Here is a 19479-nt window from a genome sequence, read left to right as displayed (position 1 = left end):
TGATGGACAATGATTTATATATGAAGAAAGAAGCATCAATTGGATAATAAATCAAGGCCAAGCTTCTCTTGGGGACGGGCCTAATTGTGGATGCAATTGGTGGAATGACTTATATATATATATCAATGCAATGCTTTTATATGAAATAATTACATACTTAGTCTTGAAGTGTGAACCCAGGCGTCCTGGTAATAAAGCTTCGGGCCTCAGCCAGGGGGTCTGTGGTAGAGTCATTATATATGTGTATTACTGTTATACTGTGTTGATGTATTGATCTAAAGTGGGGAATGTTAAGAAAATTGTAGATCAATGTATCAGTTAATTATTCTATATTGCATTGTAGAGCATGATACTAATATGAGTAGTGAAAGGGTTAAATATAACCCTTCTTTAGGCCTCCATGTCTTCTCAGGAAAGATGAGAGTCTACTAGACCCCCCATGTATGCATATCTATAGACAGGAAACTATAAGACTACAGGGGGTAGGACTGTAAGGCATTACATGCATTCCTTTCTCCTGAATTCATAACGGTCTCATTGTATGTAATAGATACACCCTAGAAGGTGTAACTTATGTTAATCATTTTTGTTTCAGCCTATTATGTATTGGAGGTATATACTTTTGCTGTGATGTCATTTATGCTATATATGCTCTGACCACCTTAGAATAAATTAGAAATCATCTGATACCGCACAGGCTGGTGTGATTTGTATTTCTCCTGGATCCAGACTTCTGGACGAGATCTGGGATCGTCTTCTCTTTGATAAACACATAAATTCTCCTTACACTATCACTGGACCATCATCCCCTATGCTTCCTATCACCTGACCATCATCCCCTATGCTTCCTATCACCGGACCATCATCCCCTATGCTTCCTATCACCGCACCATCATCCCCTATGCTTCCTATCACCGGACCATCATCCCCTATGCTTCCTATCACCGGACCATCATCCCCTCTGCTTCGTATCACCGGACCATCATCCCCTCTGCTTCCTATCACCGGACCATCATCCCCTATGCTTCCTTTCACCGCACTATGATCCCCTCTGCTTCCTATCACCGCACCATCATCCTCTATGCTTCCTATCACCGGACCATCATCCCCTATGCTTCCTATCACCGCACCATCATCCCCTCTGCTTCCTATCACCGGACCATGATCCCCTCTGCTTCCTATCACCGCACCATCATCCCCTCTGCTTCCTATCACCGCACCATGATCCCCTCTGCTTCCTATCACCGCACCATGATCCCCTCTGCTTCCTATCACTGCACCATCATCCCCTATGCTTCTTATCACTGCACCATCATCCCCTCTTCTTCCTATCACCGGACCATCATCCCCTATACTTCCTATCACCGGACCATCATCCCCTATGCTTCCTATCACCGCACCATCATCCCCTCTTCTTCCTATCACCGGACCATCATCCCCTATACTTCCTATCACCGCACCATCATCCCCTATACTTCCTATCACCGCACCATCATCCCCTATACTTCCTATCACCGCACCATCATCCCCTATACTTCCTATCACCGCACCATCATCCCCTATACTTCCTATCACCGCACCATCATCCCCTATACTTCCTATCACCGCACCATCATCCCCTATACTTCCTATCACCGCACCATCATCCCCTCTGCTTCCTATCACCGCACCATCATCCCCTATACTTCCTATCACCGCACCATCATCCCCTATACTTCCTATCACCGCACCATCATCCCCTATACTTCCTATCACCGCACCATCATCCCCTATACTTCCTATCACTGCACCATCATCCCCTCTGCTTCCTATCACCGCACCATCATCCCCTATACTTCCTATCACCGCACCATCATCCCCTCTGCTTCCTATCACCGCACCATCATCCCCTATACTTCCTATCACCGGACCATCATCCCCTATACTTCCTATCACCGGCCCATCATCCCCTCTGCTTCCTATCACCGCACCATCATCCCCTCTGCTTCCTATCACCGCACCATCATCCCCTATGCTTCCTATCACCGCACCATCATCCCCTATGCTTCCTATCACCGCACCATCATCCCCTATGCTTCCTATCACCGCACTATGATCCCCTCTGCTTCCTATCACCGGACCATCATCCCCTATACTTCCTATCACCGGCCCATCATCCCCTCTGCTTCCTATCACCGCACCATCATCCCCTATACTTCCTATCACCGCACCATCATCCCCTATGCTTCCTATCACCGCACCATCATCCCCTATGCTTCCTATCACCGCACCATCATCCCCTATGCTTCCTATCACCGCACTATGATCCCCTCTGCTTCCTATCACCGCACCATCATCCCCTCTGCTTCCTATCACCGGACCATCATCCCCTCTGCTTCCTATCACCGCACCATCATCCCCTATGCTTCCTATCACCGGACCATCATCCCCTCTGCTTCCTATCACCGCACCATCATCCCCTCTGCTTCCTATCACCGGACCATCATCCCCTATGCTTTCTATCACCGCACCATCATCCCCTATGCTTCCTATCACCGGACCACCATCCCTTATGCTTTCTATCACCGCACCATCATCCCCTATGCTTCCTATCACCGGACCACCATCCCTTATGCTTACTATCACCGGACCACCATTCCTTATGCTTTCTATGACCGGACCACCATCCCTTATACTTCCTATCATCGGACCACCATCCCTTATGCTTCCTATCCCCACAATGGCCCCAGTAGTAATAGTGACTCCGACAGTGGCCTCAGTGGTACTAGTGACCCCCACAGTGGCCTCAGTAGTAATAGTGTACCCTATATTGGCCCTCACTACTAATAGTGTCCTCCATGTTGGCTCCAGTAGTAATAGTGTCCCCTATATTGACTACAGTAGTAATAGTAACCCCCACAGTGGCCTCAGTAGTAATAGTGACCCGCCACAATGGCCCCAGTAGTAATAGTGACTCCGACAGTGGCCTCAGTGGTACTAGTGACCCCCACAGTGGCCTCAGTAGTAATAGTGTACCCTATATTGGCCCTCACTACTAATAGTGTCCTCCATGTTGGCTCCAGTAGTAATAGTGTCCCCTATATTGACTACAGTAGTAATAGTAACCCCCACAGTGGCCTCAGTAGTGATAGTATCCCCTATATTGGCTCCAGTAGTAACAGTGACCCCCACAGTAGCCTCAGTAGTAATAGTGTCCCCTATATAAGCCCCAGTAGTAATAGTGAGCCATATATTTGCCCCAGTAGTAATAATGCTCCCTATATCAGCTCTAGTAGTAATAGTGACCACCGCAGTAGCCCCAGTAGTAATAATGTCCTCTTCATTGGCCCCAGTAGTAATGTTCCCTATGTTGGCTCCAGTAGTAATAGTGACCCCCACAGTAGCCTCAGTAGTAATAGTGTCCTCTATATAAACCCCAGTAGTAATAGTGAGCCCTATATTTGCCCCAGTAGCAATAATGTCCCCTATTTCGGCTCTAGTAGTAATAGTGACCACCGCAGTAGCCCAGTAGTAATAATGTCCTCTTCATTGACGCCAGTAGTAATGTTCCCTATGTTGGCTCCAGTAGTAATAGTGACCCCCACAGTAGCCCCAGTAGTAATAGTGACCCCCACAGTAGCCCCAGTAGTAATAGTGACCCCCACAGTAGCCTCAGTAGTAATAGTGTCCTCTATATAAACCCCAGTAGTAATGTTCCCTATGTTGGCTCCAGTAGTAATAGTGACCCCCACAGTAGCCCAGTAGTAATAATGTCCTCTTCATTGACGCCAGTAGTAATGTTCCCTATGTTGGCTCCAGTAGTAATAGTGACCCCCACAGTAGCCTCAGTAGTAATAGTGACCCCCACAGTAGCCCCAGTAGTAATAGTGACCCCCACAGTAGCCTCAGTAGTAATAGTGTCCTCTATATAAACCCCAGTAGTAATGTTCCCTATGTTGGCTCCAGTAGTAATAGTGACCCCCACAGTAGCCTCAGTAGTAATAGTGACCCCCACAATAGCCCCAGTAGCCCTCTTCTGAGACTAACATATTTACCTCATCCTTGTTAAAGTGCTGCTGCTCTTCTGCTTAGTGCTGCTGCAGGCAGAAGTGTGTGCTCCAGGACTCCTTCTTACTTCTCCTCTCTTTCCACATGGAACCAAGGAGGAGAGGACAGGGGAGGATGATCCTGGGTGCACACACTGCCATCAGTATGTAAATCCCGCAGCAGCACCACTGAGTGATTACCAGCTATGGAGCTGAGGCACACCGGCTGGTAGTCACTTTCATGGTGACCAGAGGTCCCAAAGGCAGGACAAAAGACTGTCTTGTGTAAGGACCCTGGGTACAACAGAACACAGGGTCCAAAAGTGGGACTGTTCCCCCTAAATGGGAACGTATGGTCACCTTTAGTCGCTCATGGTGGAAACGCACAAAAAGGTCACCAAAGCCCTCGAGAAGAATTTGGCATACAGGCACTAACATACCGGAATGTGGCAAGATGGATAGCAGTGTGTAAGGAAGGGTGTGAAGATGCCAGAGCAGGCGGGTGTCATACTGTCACTGGCCACCCCTCCTTGTGCTGCTGTGGATGCCCAGTATTACCATTCTTTCGCACAACACCATCTATGCCCGGCATTGTATCGCGGGAGACCAGCTGTCCTGCATACCAACGCTCGCCGTCATGTGGCCCCAACTCAGGACCAACTGTTCCAGCGATGGTATTGGGGGGTGCTGGAGCCCCCTTACTCTCCAGTCCCTCCGGAAAATAAAGGGGCTCCTGCGCGGATGGCATTTTGAAAACAAGGGAAGAGATTGTGGCATCTGTAGGGCACTTTCTGAGGACCCTCAACAACAGCGAGGGTGCTGGCGGTGTCGGCTGTCCTCCAGAGACCTGGAAGCGGTCCCAGTAAGGTGGCAGGTGATACCATAGACCCAGGCGTGGTACCGGAGGGTGTGAACAGAAGTGTAGTCAGTCCTGCTCGGAGCGGGCTGTAAGCCAGAACCAGCCAGCGGTCAGGACATACGGAATGGGTACAGCATGGTACAACGCGGCGGAGGTTGCGGCACAGAGAACAGGTTCATCGCTGCACTACAGCAGGCCAGAGGTCGGGCATCAGACGATGTGCAGTCAGTATAACGAGCCCTCATGAGTGCAGAAGGGAATGTAGTCAGGAGGAGCCAAACGGAGGACTCTCATAATCAGAACCCACCGGAATAGCACCTTAATCAGAACCAAAGACCACAATACTCCGTGATACAGACAGGTGGTTGCAGGGGAAGATTTGCTAGGTACATGCTGGCCCTTCAAGACTGTGGGCATGTGCGCACCTTCTGGGCCACTGTCGGGGGCTTACAGACGGCTGCTGAACGCACATTGTGACCACCAGGAAGGGTCAGCTGCCGGTTGTGAGACGTAACAATCCAGACACAATTCATGTGTGGAGAATCCGCTGATGACCCCCAAGTAAGAGGGAAATGTGGCTTGGAACATTGCTTACTGGTGTTACGGCTCAGCGGGTGTACCCACTGCGCTAACCAGCACATCCTGGCTTTTAGAGCAGAGCTGGTATGGCTGGCAGCTGAGCCCAAAGGTCAGAGGTAACGAAGGAGAAAAAACTCAGATGGGTAACATGTCTTAGCTAAGAAGGAAGATGGGAAGACCCCTGCCTACAAGCAGGGTAGGCATCCTGATAAGAACGGCCCCGTGCTGAAACCGTGGGGCTGATTATCCCTGCCAGGAAACAGGGACAGTGTTCTCAAAGCACAGAACAGGACTGACAACCACAGAAACAGGAATGATGCGAAGACTGGATGGAAATGGACAGACGCACACAGGCTGAAGCAAGATAGAAGTGCTGGGTGTCTGAAGCAAACACTCATCCCCAGCTCACATAAATAGGAGGGTAATTGCTATTTGAGCTGCAGCTGGGTGGTGAGCGCCGAGAGGGGTTAACTCCTTCATTGCTGGTAGCAAATAGAACAAAGAGTACATTCAAATGGAAGAAGAAGAGCGATGCCCGCGTCTGCCCGGAATAGCAAGCGGGCGGCAGACACAGGTAGCAGACCTAACCAGCTTGTGAGGGCTTATTAGGTGTTTGCCAGTGGTTGGCCACCATAGAGTGGGGCGTCAGTGTACAGAGCAAGCGCTTCTCTAGGGATATTGTTTCACCAACCGCGTTCCCTTAATGTTCATTTGCTCTGTTACGGTTTTCTGAAACTATGGAAGACGTATGAGCCGTGAGTCCCTACTGAGAAGCTCCGCCCCTGCTGCCTGTTATACGTTTCCCTTTAATTAGCTTTTGTTATACGCTCATTAACAAGAACATAATGCACCAGAAATGTCGGATCGCTATAAGACGCGGCCTGCGGTTACGTCTGAAACGGGTATGTAAATAATGATGGTGGCAGTCTGATTAAACAGCGGGCCTCACCATCAGAGGCCGGAAAACTGCTGCCCCGCTGCCCTACAAAAACTCTCTTAGAAGCCACTTCTGTGCAGTGGACCGGCGGCCACCAAACCTCTGTGATGCACTGGGAACACATTTCACCCAGTTAGACTTTGAGAGGCAGAGCACCATTACAATGACATTATGATGATTTGCCCATCTACATTTTACAACAGGGTACTAGAGCCTCCATGCCCGCCGGTAACACATCGTGTATCCAAGCTAGAGGCAGTACAACAGGGTACTAGAGCCTCCATGCCCCCCATATCACATCTTGTATCCAAGCTAGAGGCGGTACAACAGGGTACTAGAGCCTCCATGCCCACCGTGTCACATCTTGTATCCAAGCTAGAGGCGGTACATCAGGATACTAGAGCCTCCATGCCCCCTGTATCACATCTTGTATCCAAGCTAGTGGTGGTACAACAAGGTACTAGAGCCCCCATGCCCCCCGTATCACATCTTGTATTCAAGCTAGAGGCGCTACAACAGGGTACTAGAGCCTCCATGCCTGTCCGTATCACATCTTGTATCCAAGCTAGAGGCGGTACAACAGGGTACTAGAGCCTCCATGCCCATCTGTATCACATCTTGTATCCAAGCTAGAGTTGGTACAACAGGGTACTAGAGCCTCTATGCCCACCCGTATCACATCTTGTATCCAAGCTAGAGGTGGTACAACAGGGTACTAGAGCCTCCATGCCTGCCCGTATCACATCTTGTATCCAAGCTAGAGATGGTACAACAGGGTACTAGAGCCTCCATGCTCATCTGTATCACATCCTGTATCCAAGCTAGAGGCGGTACAACAGGGTACTAGAGCCTCCATGCCCGACCATATCACATCTTGTATCCAAGCTAGAGGTGGTACAACAGGGTACTAGAGCCTCCATGCCTGCCCGTATAACATCTTGTATCCAAGCTAGAGGCGATACAACAGGGTACTAGAGCTGCACACATCCTGTGGACATGGGGGCACTATGTCTGCGGCTCATCTGTAGTACTGCACACATCCTGTGGACAGGGGGGAGCTGTGTCTGCGGCTCATCTGTAGTACTGCACATATCCTGTGGACAGGGGGGAGCTGTGTCTGCGGCTCATCTGTAGTACTGCACATATCCTGTGGACAGGGGGGCGCTGTGTCTGCAGCTCATCTGTAGTTCTGCACACATCCTGTGGACAGGGGGGCACTATGTCTGCGGCTCATCTGTAGTACTGCACACATCCTGTGGACATGGGGGCGCTGTGTTTGCGGCTCATCTGTAGTTCTGCACATATCCTGTGGACAGGGGGGCGCTGTGTCTGCAGCTCATCTGTAGTACTGCACATATCCTGTGGACAGGGGGCCGCTGTGTCTGCGGCTCATCTGTAGTACTGCACACATCCTGTGGACAGGGGGGGCGCTGTGCCTGCGGCTCATCTGTAGTACTGCACACATCCTGTGGACAGGGGGGCGCTGTGTCTGCGGCTCATCTGTAGTACTGCACACATCCTGTGGACAGGGGGGCGCTGTGTCTGCGGCTCATCTGTAGTACTGCACACATCCTGTGGACGGGGGGGCGCTGTGTCTGCGGCTCATCTGTAGTACTGCACACATCCTGTGGACAGGGGGGGCAGTGTCCGTGGCTCATCTGTAGTACTGCACACGTCCTGTGGACAGGGGGGCGCTGTGTCTGGGACTTTCTCGTATTTTTGTGTGCATAGATATGTAGTGCACATGCAGACAGTACGTGTGCAGACAAAGCGTACGCATCGAATGGTATTTCCACGAATGACTCTGCACGCCCTGTGAGTGAACCTTAGTAGATATAGCGCCCCCATTACGTCTCAGGTCCCTCCAGTGTCATCTGCAATGACCCAAACTATCCGATGCCCTAACTAAAGGCTTCTTATTTCCTGTTAGCTGTTGTGGTCGGACGTCGATAATTACACAGGGAGAAAAGATCTGAGCCGAAGTCATCCTACATGCGGGGTACGTCCACGCGGGTCACTGACAATGTCGGCTTCTTTCCATTAACCCCTTCCAGCAGCTCACTCTGCTCATCTAAAGGAGGAGGACAGTCGGGTCCTGAAGTATGATCAGTATGGTTGGGAGGTCATTGGAGACTTCAAGATGGTTGCTTTCCTAATGGGTCTTCAAGGTGGCTTCACAACGTCTCCTTGCTATCTTTGTCTTTGGGATAGCAGAACCAAAACTGAACACTACCATCAACGAGACTGGCCTGAGCGTATCAACTTCACTGTCGGACGAAGCAACGTCAAGTGGGAACCCCTGGTGGATCCCAAGATGATTCTGATGCCACCTCTTCACATAAAGCAGTTTGTCTCAGCTCTAGATAAACAATCCACAGCTATGAAATATCTACTAAACGTCTTCCCAAAGCTGACTGAGGCCAAGGTAAAAGCTGGCATCTCTGTGGGACCACAAATCAAGAGGATCTTAGAATGTCCAACATTCACAGAAGTACAGAAAGCAGCTGGGAACAGTTTTGTTGCCGCAGTTCAGGGGTTCTTGGGAAATCACAAAGCAGACAACTATGTGGAGTTGGTGGAAACAAGGGTGAAGAAATATCAGGCTAGGGGCTGCAGGATGTCGCTCAAGGTTCACATCCTGGATTCTCATCTACATAAAGTCAAGCAGAACATGAGAGCAAACTCCGAGGAACAAGGAGAAAGGTTCCACCAAGATATGCAGCAGTCTGAGCATCACCATCAAGGACAATACAAGGAGAATGTAATGGGCGACTACATCTGGGGGCTCGTCCGTGAAAGTCATCAACTACACAATCCTCAAGCGAAAGGAACCGGATAGCTGTATGGACATGTTCTGCATTGTGGAATGACTTTGGGTCATGATTGGAAGTAACTTCTCTTCTCACTGTGTATGTCTTTAAGACATTCGAAATGCAAAATCCTATTTTTAATTGTCGACGTCCGGACCACAAAAGCAAACTTTTCTTAAATGACAGTTATTGTCCACTAGATTTTACAATAAGCTAACAGGGACAAATGACAAAGGCGCTGTGTAAAATATAAAGGAGGGGAGAATGTAACGATCTGTGGATCTCATCTCAGCATGTCGTATTCCCTGTAGAACATATCAGGGGGGGGGGGGGGGGGCATCACATCTCCCAAAAGGCTGGAAACGTAAGTTGAACCAATGATAAACGGGCGGAGGGGCAGTGTTCTACTAAGTCACATGACTGTATAAAAAGAGCATGTTAGAGAGGCCGAGTCTCTCAGAAGCAGAGATGGTTGGAGGTCACCAATCAGTGAGGAACTGCTTCCCAAACTTGGGGAATAATTTCAGAAAAATGTTCCTCAGCATAAGGGCTTATTTACATGAGCGTATATCAGGCAGCGTTTTCACGGCCGGCCAATATACGCTTCCATCTAAGCAGTTCCCGCCTTCCCTCCCACTCACCGGCTCTCTGCCTCTATCCTCCTCTCTGAGTGGTTTGCAACGGGAGTCGGCAGGACAGGGGTGGAGCTAAGCTCTCGTCCCCTCCCCACCCCTTGTCCATAGCCAGCAATAGGAGTGGGTAGGGCAGATAGGAGCTTAGCTCTGCCCCAGTCCCAACCCCTCCCATTGCAAATGCTGGACTGGAGGAGAGAGGCAGAGAGCCAGTGAGGGGGAGAAAAGAGGGGAACTGCTTAGATGGAAGCGTGTATTGGCCGGGCGTGGAAACCCAACCGATATACACTCATGTAAATAAGCTCTAAAACGGTGAAAACTTCAAATATCCACCAAGTACAGCACAAAATATCATCCAAAGAGTCAGAGAGTCAGCAGTACAACATGCTAACAAGCTGGATGGTCCCTGTGGGGTCTGCAGGACACGGCGTCTCTGGTCTCCTAACAGAATTTCTGTGATTCCTCCGACCACAGAACAGTTTTCTATTCTACCTCTGTCCATTGTAAATGAGCTTTGGCCCAGAGAAGACGCCGGCGCTTCTGGATTGTGTTGATATACGGCTTCTTCTTTGCATGATACAGACGTAACTTCTATTTGTGGACTGTATAGAGAACTGTGCTCACAAACAGGGATTTCTGGAACATTCCTGAGCCCTGCAGTGATTGGTATCACAGAATCATGTCTGTATATAATGCAGTACCACCTGAGGGCCCATAGATTTTCAGCATTCAGTATTGTCCATCGGCCTTGTCACTTGTCAATTGTAAGACCCTTTTACATGTTACAATTATCACTCAAAATTCATTCAAACGGACGAAAGTGAGTGATAATCATTGCGTGTAAACAGACGAAAGTGAGTGATAATCATTGCGTGTAAACAGACGAAAGTGAGTGATAATCATTGCGTGTAAACAGACGAACGTGAGTGATAATCATTGCGTGTAAACAGACGAACGTGAGTGATAATCATTGCGTGTAAAGGCAGGCAGTCACGCACCATCCGTTCTATTGTCGTTCAGCGCTGGTTTTTAACCGGCATAAAATCCATTGTGCAGCCGCTGAGAATTCCTTCAGTCTTTTCAGCAGTTTAAGGATGAATTTGTACATAGAGTGCAGAGAGAAGAATGAACTCATTGGGGAAAAGACAATGGACTCTGCTGGCCAGATAATCTCTTGCCCAGCTGCTACGGAGTTTACTTTAGCTAATGAGGGAAAATACAGATCATTAGGCGCAAGTAATTTTATTTAGAAACGTCGTTGATTCGTTCAGTCATTAGGACTAGAGGTGAGCGAGCGCCCAAAAGCTTTTCATAAAATTCGAGAGCTCTACTCGAGTAACGAACCCCATTGACTCCAATGGGAGACTCGAGCATTTTAGTATGTGGGACGCCGGGGGCCGAGCTTTTTCTTTTTTTTTCCCTACGGGTCTCTCTCGGTCTCTCTCTCTCTCAAAAAAAATTTGACAATGATGTGCGCTGCATTGCTGTGGGGAGGGGCCAAAACAGGCACATCACAGCGGGTAGGAGCCAAAAACTGGGGCGGGGCCGAACACGGCTCGAGTAACGAGCACCATCTAGTACACTAATACTCGAACGAGCATCAAGCTCAGCAGAGTATGTTCGCTCAGCTCTAGTTAGGACGTTTGGGTGATTTTCTTTGCATGTAAAAGGGCTCTAACACTGAAGAATATATTTCTGAAATTGTTCCGCAGTTTTCCCAGATTGGTGACCTCTGATGAGCTCTGCTTCTGAGAGACTCGGCCTCTCTATCATGCCCTTTCTATCCACAGTCATGTGACTTAGTAGAAAACTGACCCTCCAGCTGTTTATCATTGGTATTGCTTACTTTTCCAACCTCTTGTTACTCCTGTTCCAAGTTTTGTGGGATTGGTTGCTGCCGTTAACCTCCAAATGAGTTAATTCTTTAAATGAAATAGAAACGAACCCCCCCCCCCCCCCCCCAACTTGTGTGGGAATAAAATATGGGGACATAAGATCTACAAATCATTACATTCTTTTTCTCTATATTTTACACAGCTGCCCAACAATGGGGTTGTAGAAAGACTTGTATAAACTTCCCCATATTCAACCGCCCCCGGTAACAACAATACTAAGAGCAGTGCAGTCAGATGAGAAGACGCAGCAGCGGGTCGGAAGGTCTTTAGGAAGGTCCCATTCTTACCATTGGCTCCAAGTACCATTTGCTAGAGGAGAGATCAGGGCGAGACGTTGTGGAAACCTCCAAGATGTATGCTGAGTAGATGGGCACACGCGCCAGGCGATGGTAGAGTGTGGCATAGTGGTAAGCCCCGTTCAGGAGCTGACAGATGTTGGCAGTAGTGTTGGAGGCCAAGCCCAATGGTTCCTGCCCCTCATAGAAGAAGTTCTGGCAAGCTGGGACATCAGTGAAGCTTTTCAGCACCACACAGTATGCCCCAGAGCAGAGAAGGAGGACAACGAGAACCGTCTGGAGACTGTCCATACTGGAACATAAAGACCCGAAGACCTCAAAGGTTACTTATATACAGACTGATAACGGACGTCACAGGAAAAACAGCAGATGTTCAAATGGAACAAATTCTCGGCATCCAACAGTGTGAGATCAACACCACTAGATAAAGTCCCACGAGAAGGTACATGCTGTACAAGGTTGCGGCCGTAGAGATAGAACACACTCACTACGAGGTGCCATACAAGGACTGGTGACATCCTGGACTCATCTACGAGAAGTGAGCTGTCCAGTCATCAATGTGAAGCATCTGAGACTAAGTTATGCACCAGCCGGGGACAGGAGCATGACCACCATGTTGGAATACAGAAGAAGGGCACAAGGAACCAGGGGACTACAGCACAGATGAAGAGTGCCGGGTTAAATTACCCCCACTTGCTCCGAGCATCACCACAACAAATCTTGTCTGGACCATGGGGGCCATTTACAATGGTCACATGGCACAGAACAAGACAGAACCTTTAACATCTCACTTCTAAACTGGCGTCTGACTCCTTGGTGACCAGAGAGAAGTGAAGATTGTAAAGGCTTCCGGCATGGAGCAGGTGATGGAGAGGAGACTCTGATTATTGGAGGATGGACCACTTATATTGTAGAATCATAGAGTGGTAGAGTTGGAAAGTCCCAGAATTGTGTTTACCTTTTTGGCGGCTGCATCACTTTGTTGACTCATGTTCAGTCTATGATCTATTAGTATTCTTACTCAATAACATGGTTGCAAGCGTATTGGTTGAGGTAACTGCTCTTGTAGTTATGGACCAGTACTCACAGAAGATATATGTTGTCAGACAGCATCCAACTCGACGGCAGAGGCATGTGAGAAGATTCCAGGGTTGATTCAGGAAGAAATCTTGTAGAATGCACTTTCAGCAGTAGGTAAAAAGAATGATGAGCCAAGGCACAGAGTGGAGACCTAACAGGTGGGCTATAGACAGGAAACTCCCTAGCAGGAGGAAGGGGAGGAGCTATACAACACAGGGGGTACAGAGAACCAGAAGGGACAAACTAAAGAAGGCAAACACTTGCAGATACAGTACAGGTTATACATGTCAATGAATAGAGTCAGGTAGATGAGACATGACACTCCCCGTCTGAAATCTTTAGATTTCACTGAAGACTGTTGTGACATAATGTCCTTCAAAGTCCAGAAATTCTTGTTCAACCTAAAAAACAAATAAACAAATACAAAGCAATAATAAATGAACGAACCAACTGTTGTGGCGAAGTAATCCACAGGTGGACGTCTTCAGGTTCTCTCAGATGCAGTCTGCGGTGATATGCTCCCCGCCATGAGCTGTGTAGGTTAATCATAGCTTCCTTAGGTGACTTCCTTCCTTGGAAGAAGTACTAGTTCACTGATTGAATGGAAGAAAACTCGTACAGCGCCTCATTTTGTCACCTTGACTCCCACCTTTTGAATTTTCCCATCGTTGCTAGGGACGACCTTGGTGACGAGACCCATGGGCCATTCACTCCGATGAGCCTCTTTGTCTTTCAGAAGAACAAGATCACTAACCTGGAGATTGGGTTTATAGAGTGCGCTGCTCTTGGGTGGACTGATGCCCTTCGAGATATTGTCTATCTCTGAGTGATACACGTCTTGTTGTGTACACTGGATGATGATTTGTTCAGCAAGTTCAAACTCTGTGACTTGCAAAACGCTGGGCAAAATGAATTAGTCAGCCAATGGCTCGCACAAGAGACCTCTATGTCGAGAAACGTTCGAAGCGATGTGACTCCAGCTTCACCTTAGACGTTTCAGAAGTGTTAAATGTAGAACTTTGGGCTCTGAGCTCCTTGTCAGACGCAGGGTCCACCAGATCATAGATGGCATTGGTAGGTAACAAACAAGGATCTTCGTATAGAAATCTTGGCGGTGAAGACCATATGTGGTCTAGCAGATCTGATGTTGGTGCGGCTCTTGTTCCCCGGTCGGCTGGATTAAGTTCTGTAGGGATGTAATGCCACTGGTTAGGGGTGGAGAACCTTCTGATCCTTTCTACTCGGTGTCCTACATACACGTAGAATTGTTTTGTTTGGTTGTGTATATAACCGAGAACAACCTTACTGTCTGTGTAAAAGGTGAATGAATCAAATGCGACGTCCATTTCATCCCTTATCACTTCGGCAATCTCTACTGCTAGCACGGCAGCACAGAGTTCAAGTCTTGGTATGGAATGCGCAGGTTTTGGGGTTAGTTTGGCCTTACCTAGTACGAATCCACAGTGTAGCTCATTGTTGGCTCCTGAGATCTTCAGATCGGCCACTGCGGCTAAGGCTTCCATCGATGCATCAGAGAAGATGTGTATTTCCCTTTTGATGGCAGCTGAAAGAGAACTGGGAGCATAAGTGTAAGCCGTGTAGCGGGGTGGGCTCCCCAGGATACAGCGAAGTCACGGACAAGGAAAACGTCTCCGACACCAGTTCAGGCGCAAACCGAATTTTACTAAAGCACTGTGGCCCACGTGACCACAAACAATGGGTAACCCGACAAAACTCACATACACTCAGCCAGATGGCGGAGGCCCTTGTGCTGTACAGCGCTGTACTCCCCAAAGGGCGCTACTATAATAGACTATGCTTTTACCTAACGGGCAGGCCTAAATAAACCGGCCCCTTGTTACCTATTAATACCGTTACTCGAAGGGAGAGTGATCTGAGTACGGGCGGTGAGCACAACAGCTTACAGACTTACCCACACTGAGTCTATCCCCCCAGACCCAATACAATAAGGGACGTGTATAAAGGACAGCGGCCATATAGCCAGGGGAATGGTCCCAGAAGCTTCTTACTGACGGCTGGATGTGGCCTGACGCGGTCCATAACCCTATCTGGTCTAACTACAGGCCAAAGCGCAGTCCCAAGTAACTTGGCCCTAAATATGGTGTCTTGCATGCACATAGACCGGTCTGCTGTATGATCAGCCAGAAAGCCTTGACAGACGAGGGGCCCCTCCAGAGCAGCGTGCGGTACCACAGAGAGCCGTTCCTCACTTCCTCAGCGGCATCCAGTATTGTCCACACAATAGCCAGTCTCGCTCCGGTTATTCAGCAACATCCCCGGCAGCAAGTCTTCTCCCATCCGGCGGGCATCTGGTCCGCTCTGCTGCAGCTCCAGTCTCAGGACACTCCCCTCTCTCAGGACACTCCCCTCTCTCAGGACACTCCCCTCTCTCAGGACACTCCCCTCTCTCAGGACACTCCCCTCGCTCAGGACACGACCTCCTTCCCTCTTCCGTAGCTCCACTGTCCCCTCACACTGTACGCACACTTTTATTTTCTTTCCTCCCGTGCGCTGTAAAACTGGTATTTATCGGAGCGGCACTCGGCGCTTCACTACAGTGCGAGATCTTTGTGCTTTCTGGGCTCGGTTTATGCATGAAACCTGGGATATAGGGGGAATGTGAGGTGTCCAGGGAAGATCTGCTCCTAGGATATGGATATAATGGCTGCCAGAACCACAACAACAACTGTGTAATCATGCAATGTGACGGCACACCAGCAGTGCTTGGGTTAAGTATCCCAGCCGCTGGGCTGCATTGGCTTAGGTATCCCAGCCACTGGGCAGCATCGAGTTAGGTATCCCAATCACTGGGCCGCGTCGGGTTAAGCACCCCAGCCCGTGGGCCGCGTCGGGTTAAGCACCCCAGCCCGTGGGCCGCGTCGGGTTAAGCACCCCAGCCCGTGGGCCGCGTCGGGTTAAGCACCCCAGCCCGTGGGCCGCGTCGGGTTAAGCACCCCAGCCCGTGGGCCGCGTCGGGTTAAGCACCCCAGCCCGTGGGCCGCGTCGGGTTAAGCACCCCAGCCCGTGGGCCGCGTCGGGTTAAGCACCCCAGCCCGTGGGCCGCGTCGGGTTAAGCACCCCAGCCCGTGGGCCGCGTCGGGTTAAGCACCCCAGCCCGTGGGCCGCGTCGGGTTAAGCACCCCAGCCGGTGGGCCGCGTCGGGTTAAGCACCCCAGCCGTTGGGCCGCGTCGGGTTAAGCATCCCAGCCGTTGGGCCGCGTCGGGTTAAGTATCCCAGCCGTTGGGCCGCGTCGGGTTAAGTATCCCAGCCGTTGGGCCGCGTCGGGTTAAGTATCCCAGCCGTTGGGCCGCGTCGGGTTAAGTATCCCAGCCGTTGGGCCGCGTCGGGTTAAGTATCCCAGCCGTTGGGCCGCGTTGGGTTAAGTATCCCAGCCGCTGGGCCGCGTTGGGTTAAGTATCCCAGCCGTTGGGCCGCGTTGGGTTAAGTACCCGAGCCGTTGGGCCGCGTTGGGTTAAGTATCCCAGCCGTTGGGCTACATTCTGTTAAGTACCCCAGCCGCCGTGCTGCATTAGGTTAAGTATTCAAGCCGTTGGGCCGCATTCAGTTTAGTATCCCAGCCGTTGGGCTGCATTGGGTTAAATATCCCAGCTGCTGGGCTTCGTTGGATAAAGTCATCAGTTGTTTTTAATGGCTTCTAATTCCCTTCGGGATGCACCTGCTCTTACTCCCCCTAGTGGTGGGCTTCTCCGTGGTGCACCTGCTCTTACTCCCCCTAGTGGTGGGCTACTCCGCGGTGCACCTGCTCTTACTTCTCCAAGTGATGGGCTACTCCATGATGCACCTGCTCTTAGTCCGCCTAGTGGTGGGCTTCTGCACGGTGCACCTCCTCTTGCTTCGCCTAGTGGTGGGCTACTCCACGGTGCACTTGCTCTTACTCCGCCTAGTGGTGGGCTTCTCCGTGGTGCACTTGCTCTTACTCCGCCTAGTGGTGGGCAACTCCACGGTGCATCTGCTCTTACTTCTCCTAGTGATTGGCTACTCCACGGTGCACTTGCTCTTATTCCGCCTAGTGGTGGGCTACTCTGCGATGCACCTGCTCTTACTCCCCCTAATGGTGGGCTTCTCCACGGTGCACTTGCTCCTACTCCGCCTAGTGGTGGGCTATTCCACGGTGCACCTTCTCTTAGTCCTCCTAATGGTGGGCTACTCTGCGGTGCACCTGCACTTACCTTTCCTAGTGGTGGGCTACTCCATGGTGCACTTGCTCTTACTCCACCTAGTGGTGGGCTTCTCCGTGGTGCACCTGGTCTTACTCCGGCTAGTGGTGGGCTACTCGACGGTGCACTTGCTCTTACTCCGCCTAGTGGTAGGCTACTCCACGGTGCACCTTCTCTTAGTCCTCCTAGTGGTGGACTACTCCGTGGTGCACCTGCTCTTACTTCTCCAAGTGTTGGGCTACTCTGCAGTGCACCTGCTCCGTCTTCTCCTAGTGGTGGGCTTCTCTGTGGTGCACCTGCTCTTACTCTGCCTAGTGGTGGGCTACTCCGCGGTACACCTCCTCTTACTTCTCATAGTGGTGGGCTATTCCGCGGCGCAACCTCCTCTTACTCCGCCTAGTGGTGGGCTTTTCCGCGGTGCACCTCCTCTTACTTCTCCTAGTGGTGGGCTACCCTGCAGTGAACCTGCTCTTACTTCTCCTGGTGGTGGGCTTCTCCGTGGTGCACCTGCTCTTACTCCTCCAAGTGGTAGGCTCTTCCGCGGCGCACCTCCTCTTACTCCTCCTAGTAGTGGGCTCTTCCGCGGCGCACCTCCTCTTACATCTCCTGGTTGTGGGCTACTCTGCGGTGCACTTCCTCTTACTCCACCCAGTGGTGGGCTTTTCTGTGGTACACCTGCTCTAACTCCACCTAGTGGTGGGCTTCTCCATGCCGCACCTGCTTTTACTTCTCCTAGTGGTGTGCTTCTCCGTGGTACACCTCCTCTTACTCCACCTAGTGGTGGGCTTCTCTGTGGTGCACCTGCTTTTACTTCTCCTAGTGGTGGGCTTCTCTGTGGTGTACCTGCTCTTACTTTTCCTAAGTGGTGGGCTTCTCTGTGGTGCACCTCCTTTTACTCCACCTAGTGGTGGGCTTCTCTGTGGTGCACCTCCTCTTACTCCACCTAGTGGTGGGCTTCGCCGTGGTGCACCTGCTCTTACTTCTCCTAGTGGTGGGCTTCTCCGTGGTGCACCTGCTCTTACTTCTACTAGTGATGGGCAACTCTGCGGTGAACCTTCTCTTACTCCACCTATTGGTGGGCTTCTCCGCAGCGCAACTCCTCTTACTCCACCTAGTGGTGGGCTTCTCTGTAGTGCTCCTCCTCTTACTCCACCTAATGGTGGGCTTCTTCGTTGTGCAACTCCTCTTACCCCTCCTAGTGGTGGGCTCTTCCACGGTGCACCTCCTCTTACATCTCCTAGTTGTGGGCTACTCTGCGGTGCACCTCCTCTTACTCCACCTAGTGGTGGGCTTCTCTGTGATGCACCTGCTCTTACTCCACCTAGTGGTGGGCTTCTCCGTGGTGCACCTGCTCTTACTCCACCTAGTGGTGGGCTTCTCCGTGGTGCACCTGCTCTTACGTCTACTAGTGGTGGGCTACTCTGCGGTGCACCTCCTCTTACTCCACCTAGTGGTGGGCTTCTCCGTGGCGCAGCTCCTCTTACTCCACTTGGTGGTGGGCTTCTCCATGGTGCACATACTCTTACTTCTCCTAGTGGTGGGCTTCTCTGTGTTGTACCTGCTCTAACATCTCCTAGTGGTGGGTTTCTCTGTGGTGCACCTCCTTTTACTCCACCTAAGGGTGGGCTACTGTGGTGCACCTCCTCTTACTCCACCTAGTGGTGGGCTTCTCCGTGGTACACCTGCTCTTCCTTCTCCTAGTGGTGGGCTTCTCCGTGGTGCACCTGCTCTTACTTCTACTAGTGATGGGCAACTCTGCGGTGAACCTCCTCTTACTCCACCTAGTGGTGGGCTTATCTGTGGTGCACCTGCTCTTTCTTCTAGTGTTGGGCTTCTCTGTGGTGCACCTCCTCCTACTCCACCTAGTGGTGCGCTTCTCCGTGGTGCACCTCCTCTTACTCCACCTAGTGGTGCGCTTCTCCGTGGTGCACCTCCTCTTACTCCACCTAGTGGTGCGCTTCTCCGTGGTGCACCTCCTCTTACTCCACCTAGTGGTGGGCTTCTCTGTGATGCACCTGCTCTTATTCCACCTAGTGGTGGGCTTCTCCGTGGTGCACCTCCTCTTACTCCACCTAGTGGTGGGCTTCTCCGTGGTGCACCTGCTCTTACGTCTACTAGTGGTGGGCTACTCTGCGGTGCACCTCCACTTACTCCACCTAGTGGTGG

The 19479-nt window shown here is 50.8% G+C and overlaps 1 protein-coding gene across 1 annotated transcript in view; it reads right to left on the bottom strand.

The window, feature by feature from the left end:
• The window catches only part of LOC136627206 (endonuclease domain-containing 1 protein-like), a 30296-nt gene extending 17972 nt beyond the window's left edge, over positions 1-12324 (bottom strand). The window contains exon 1 of the mRNA XM_066602135.1: positions 12025-12324. Within this exon, the coding sequence (XP_066458232.1) occupies positions 12025-12324 (300 nt within the window). The remainder of the gene's footprint in view (positions 1-12024) is intronic.
• Positions 12325-19479: the final 7155 nt, after the last annotated feature.

The sequence above is a fragment of the Eleutherodactylus coqui genome, chromosome 5 (assembly GCF_035609145.1).
Source record: "Eleutherodactylus coqui strain aEleCoq1 chromosome 5, aEleCoq1.hap1, whole genome shotgun sequence".
In the NCBI taxonomy this organism is placed as follows: domain Eukaryota; kingdom Metazoa; phylum Chordata; class Amphibia; order Anura; family Eleutherodactylidae; genus Eleutherodactylus; species Eleutherodactylus coqui.
Note: the sequence above shows the minus strand (reverse complement) of the source record. Positions and strands in the feature narration are given on the sequence as shown.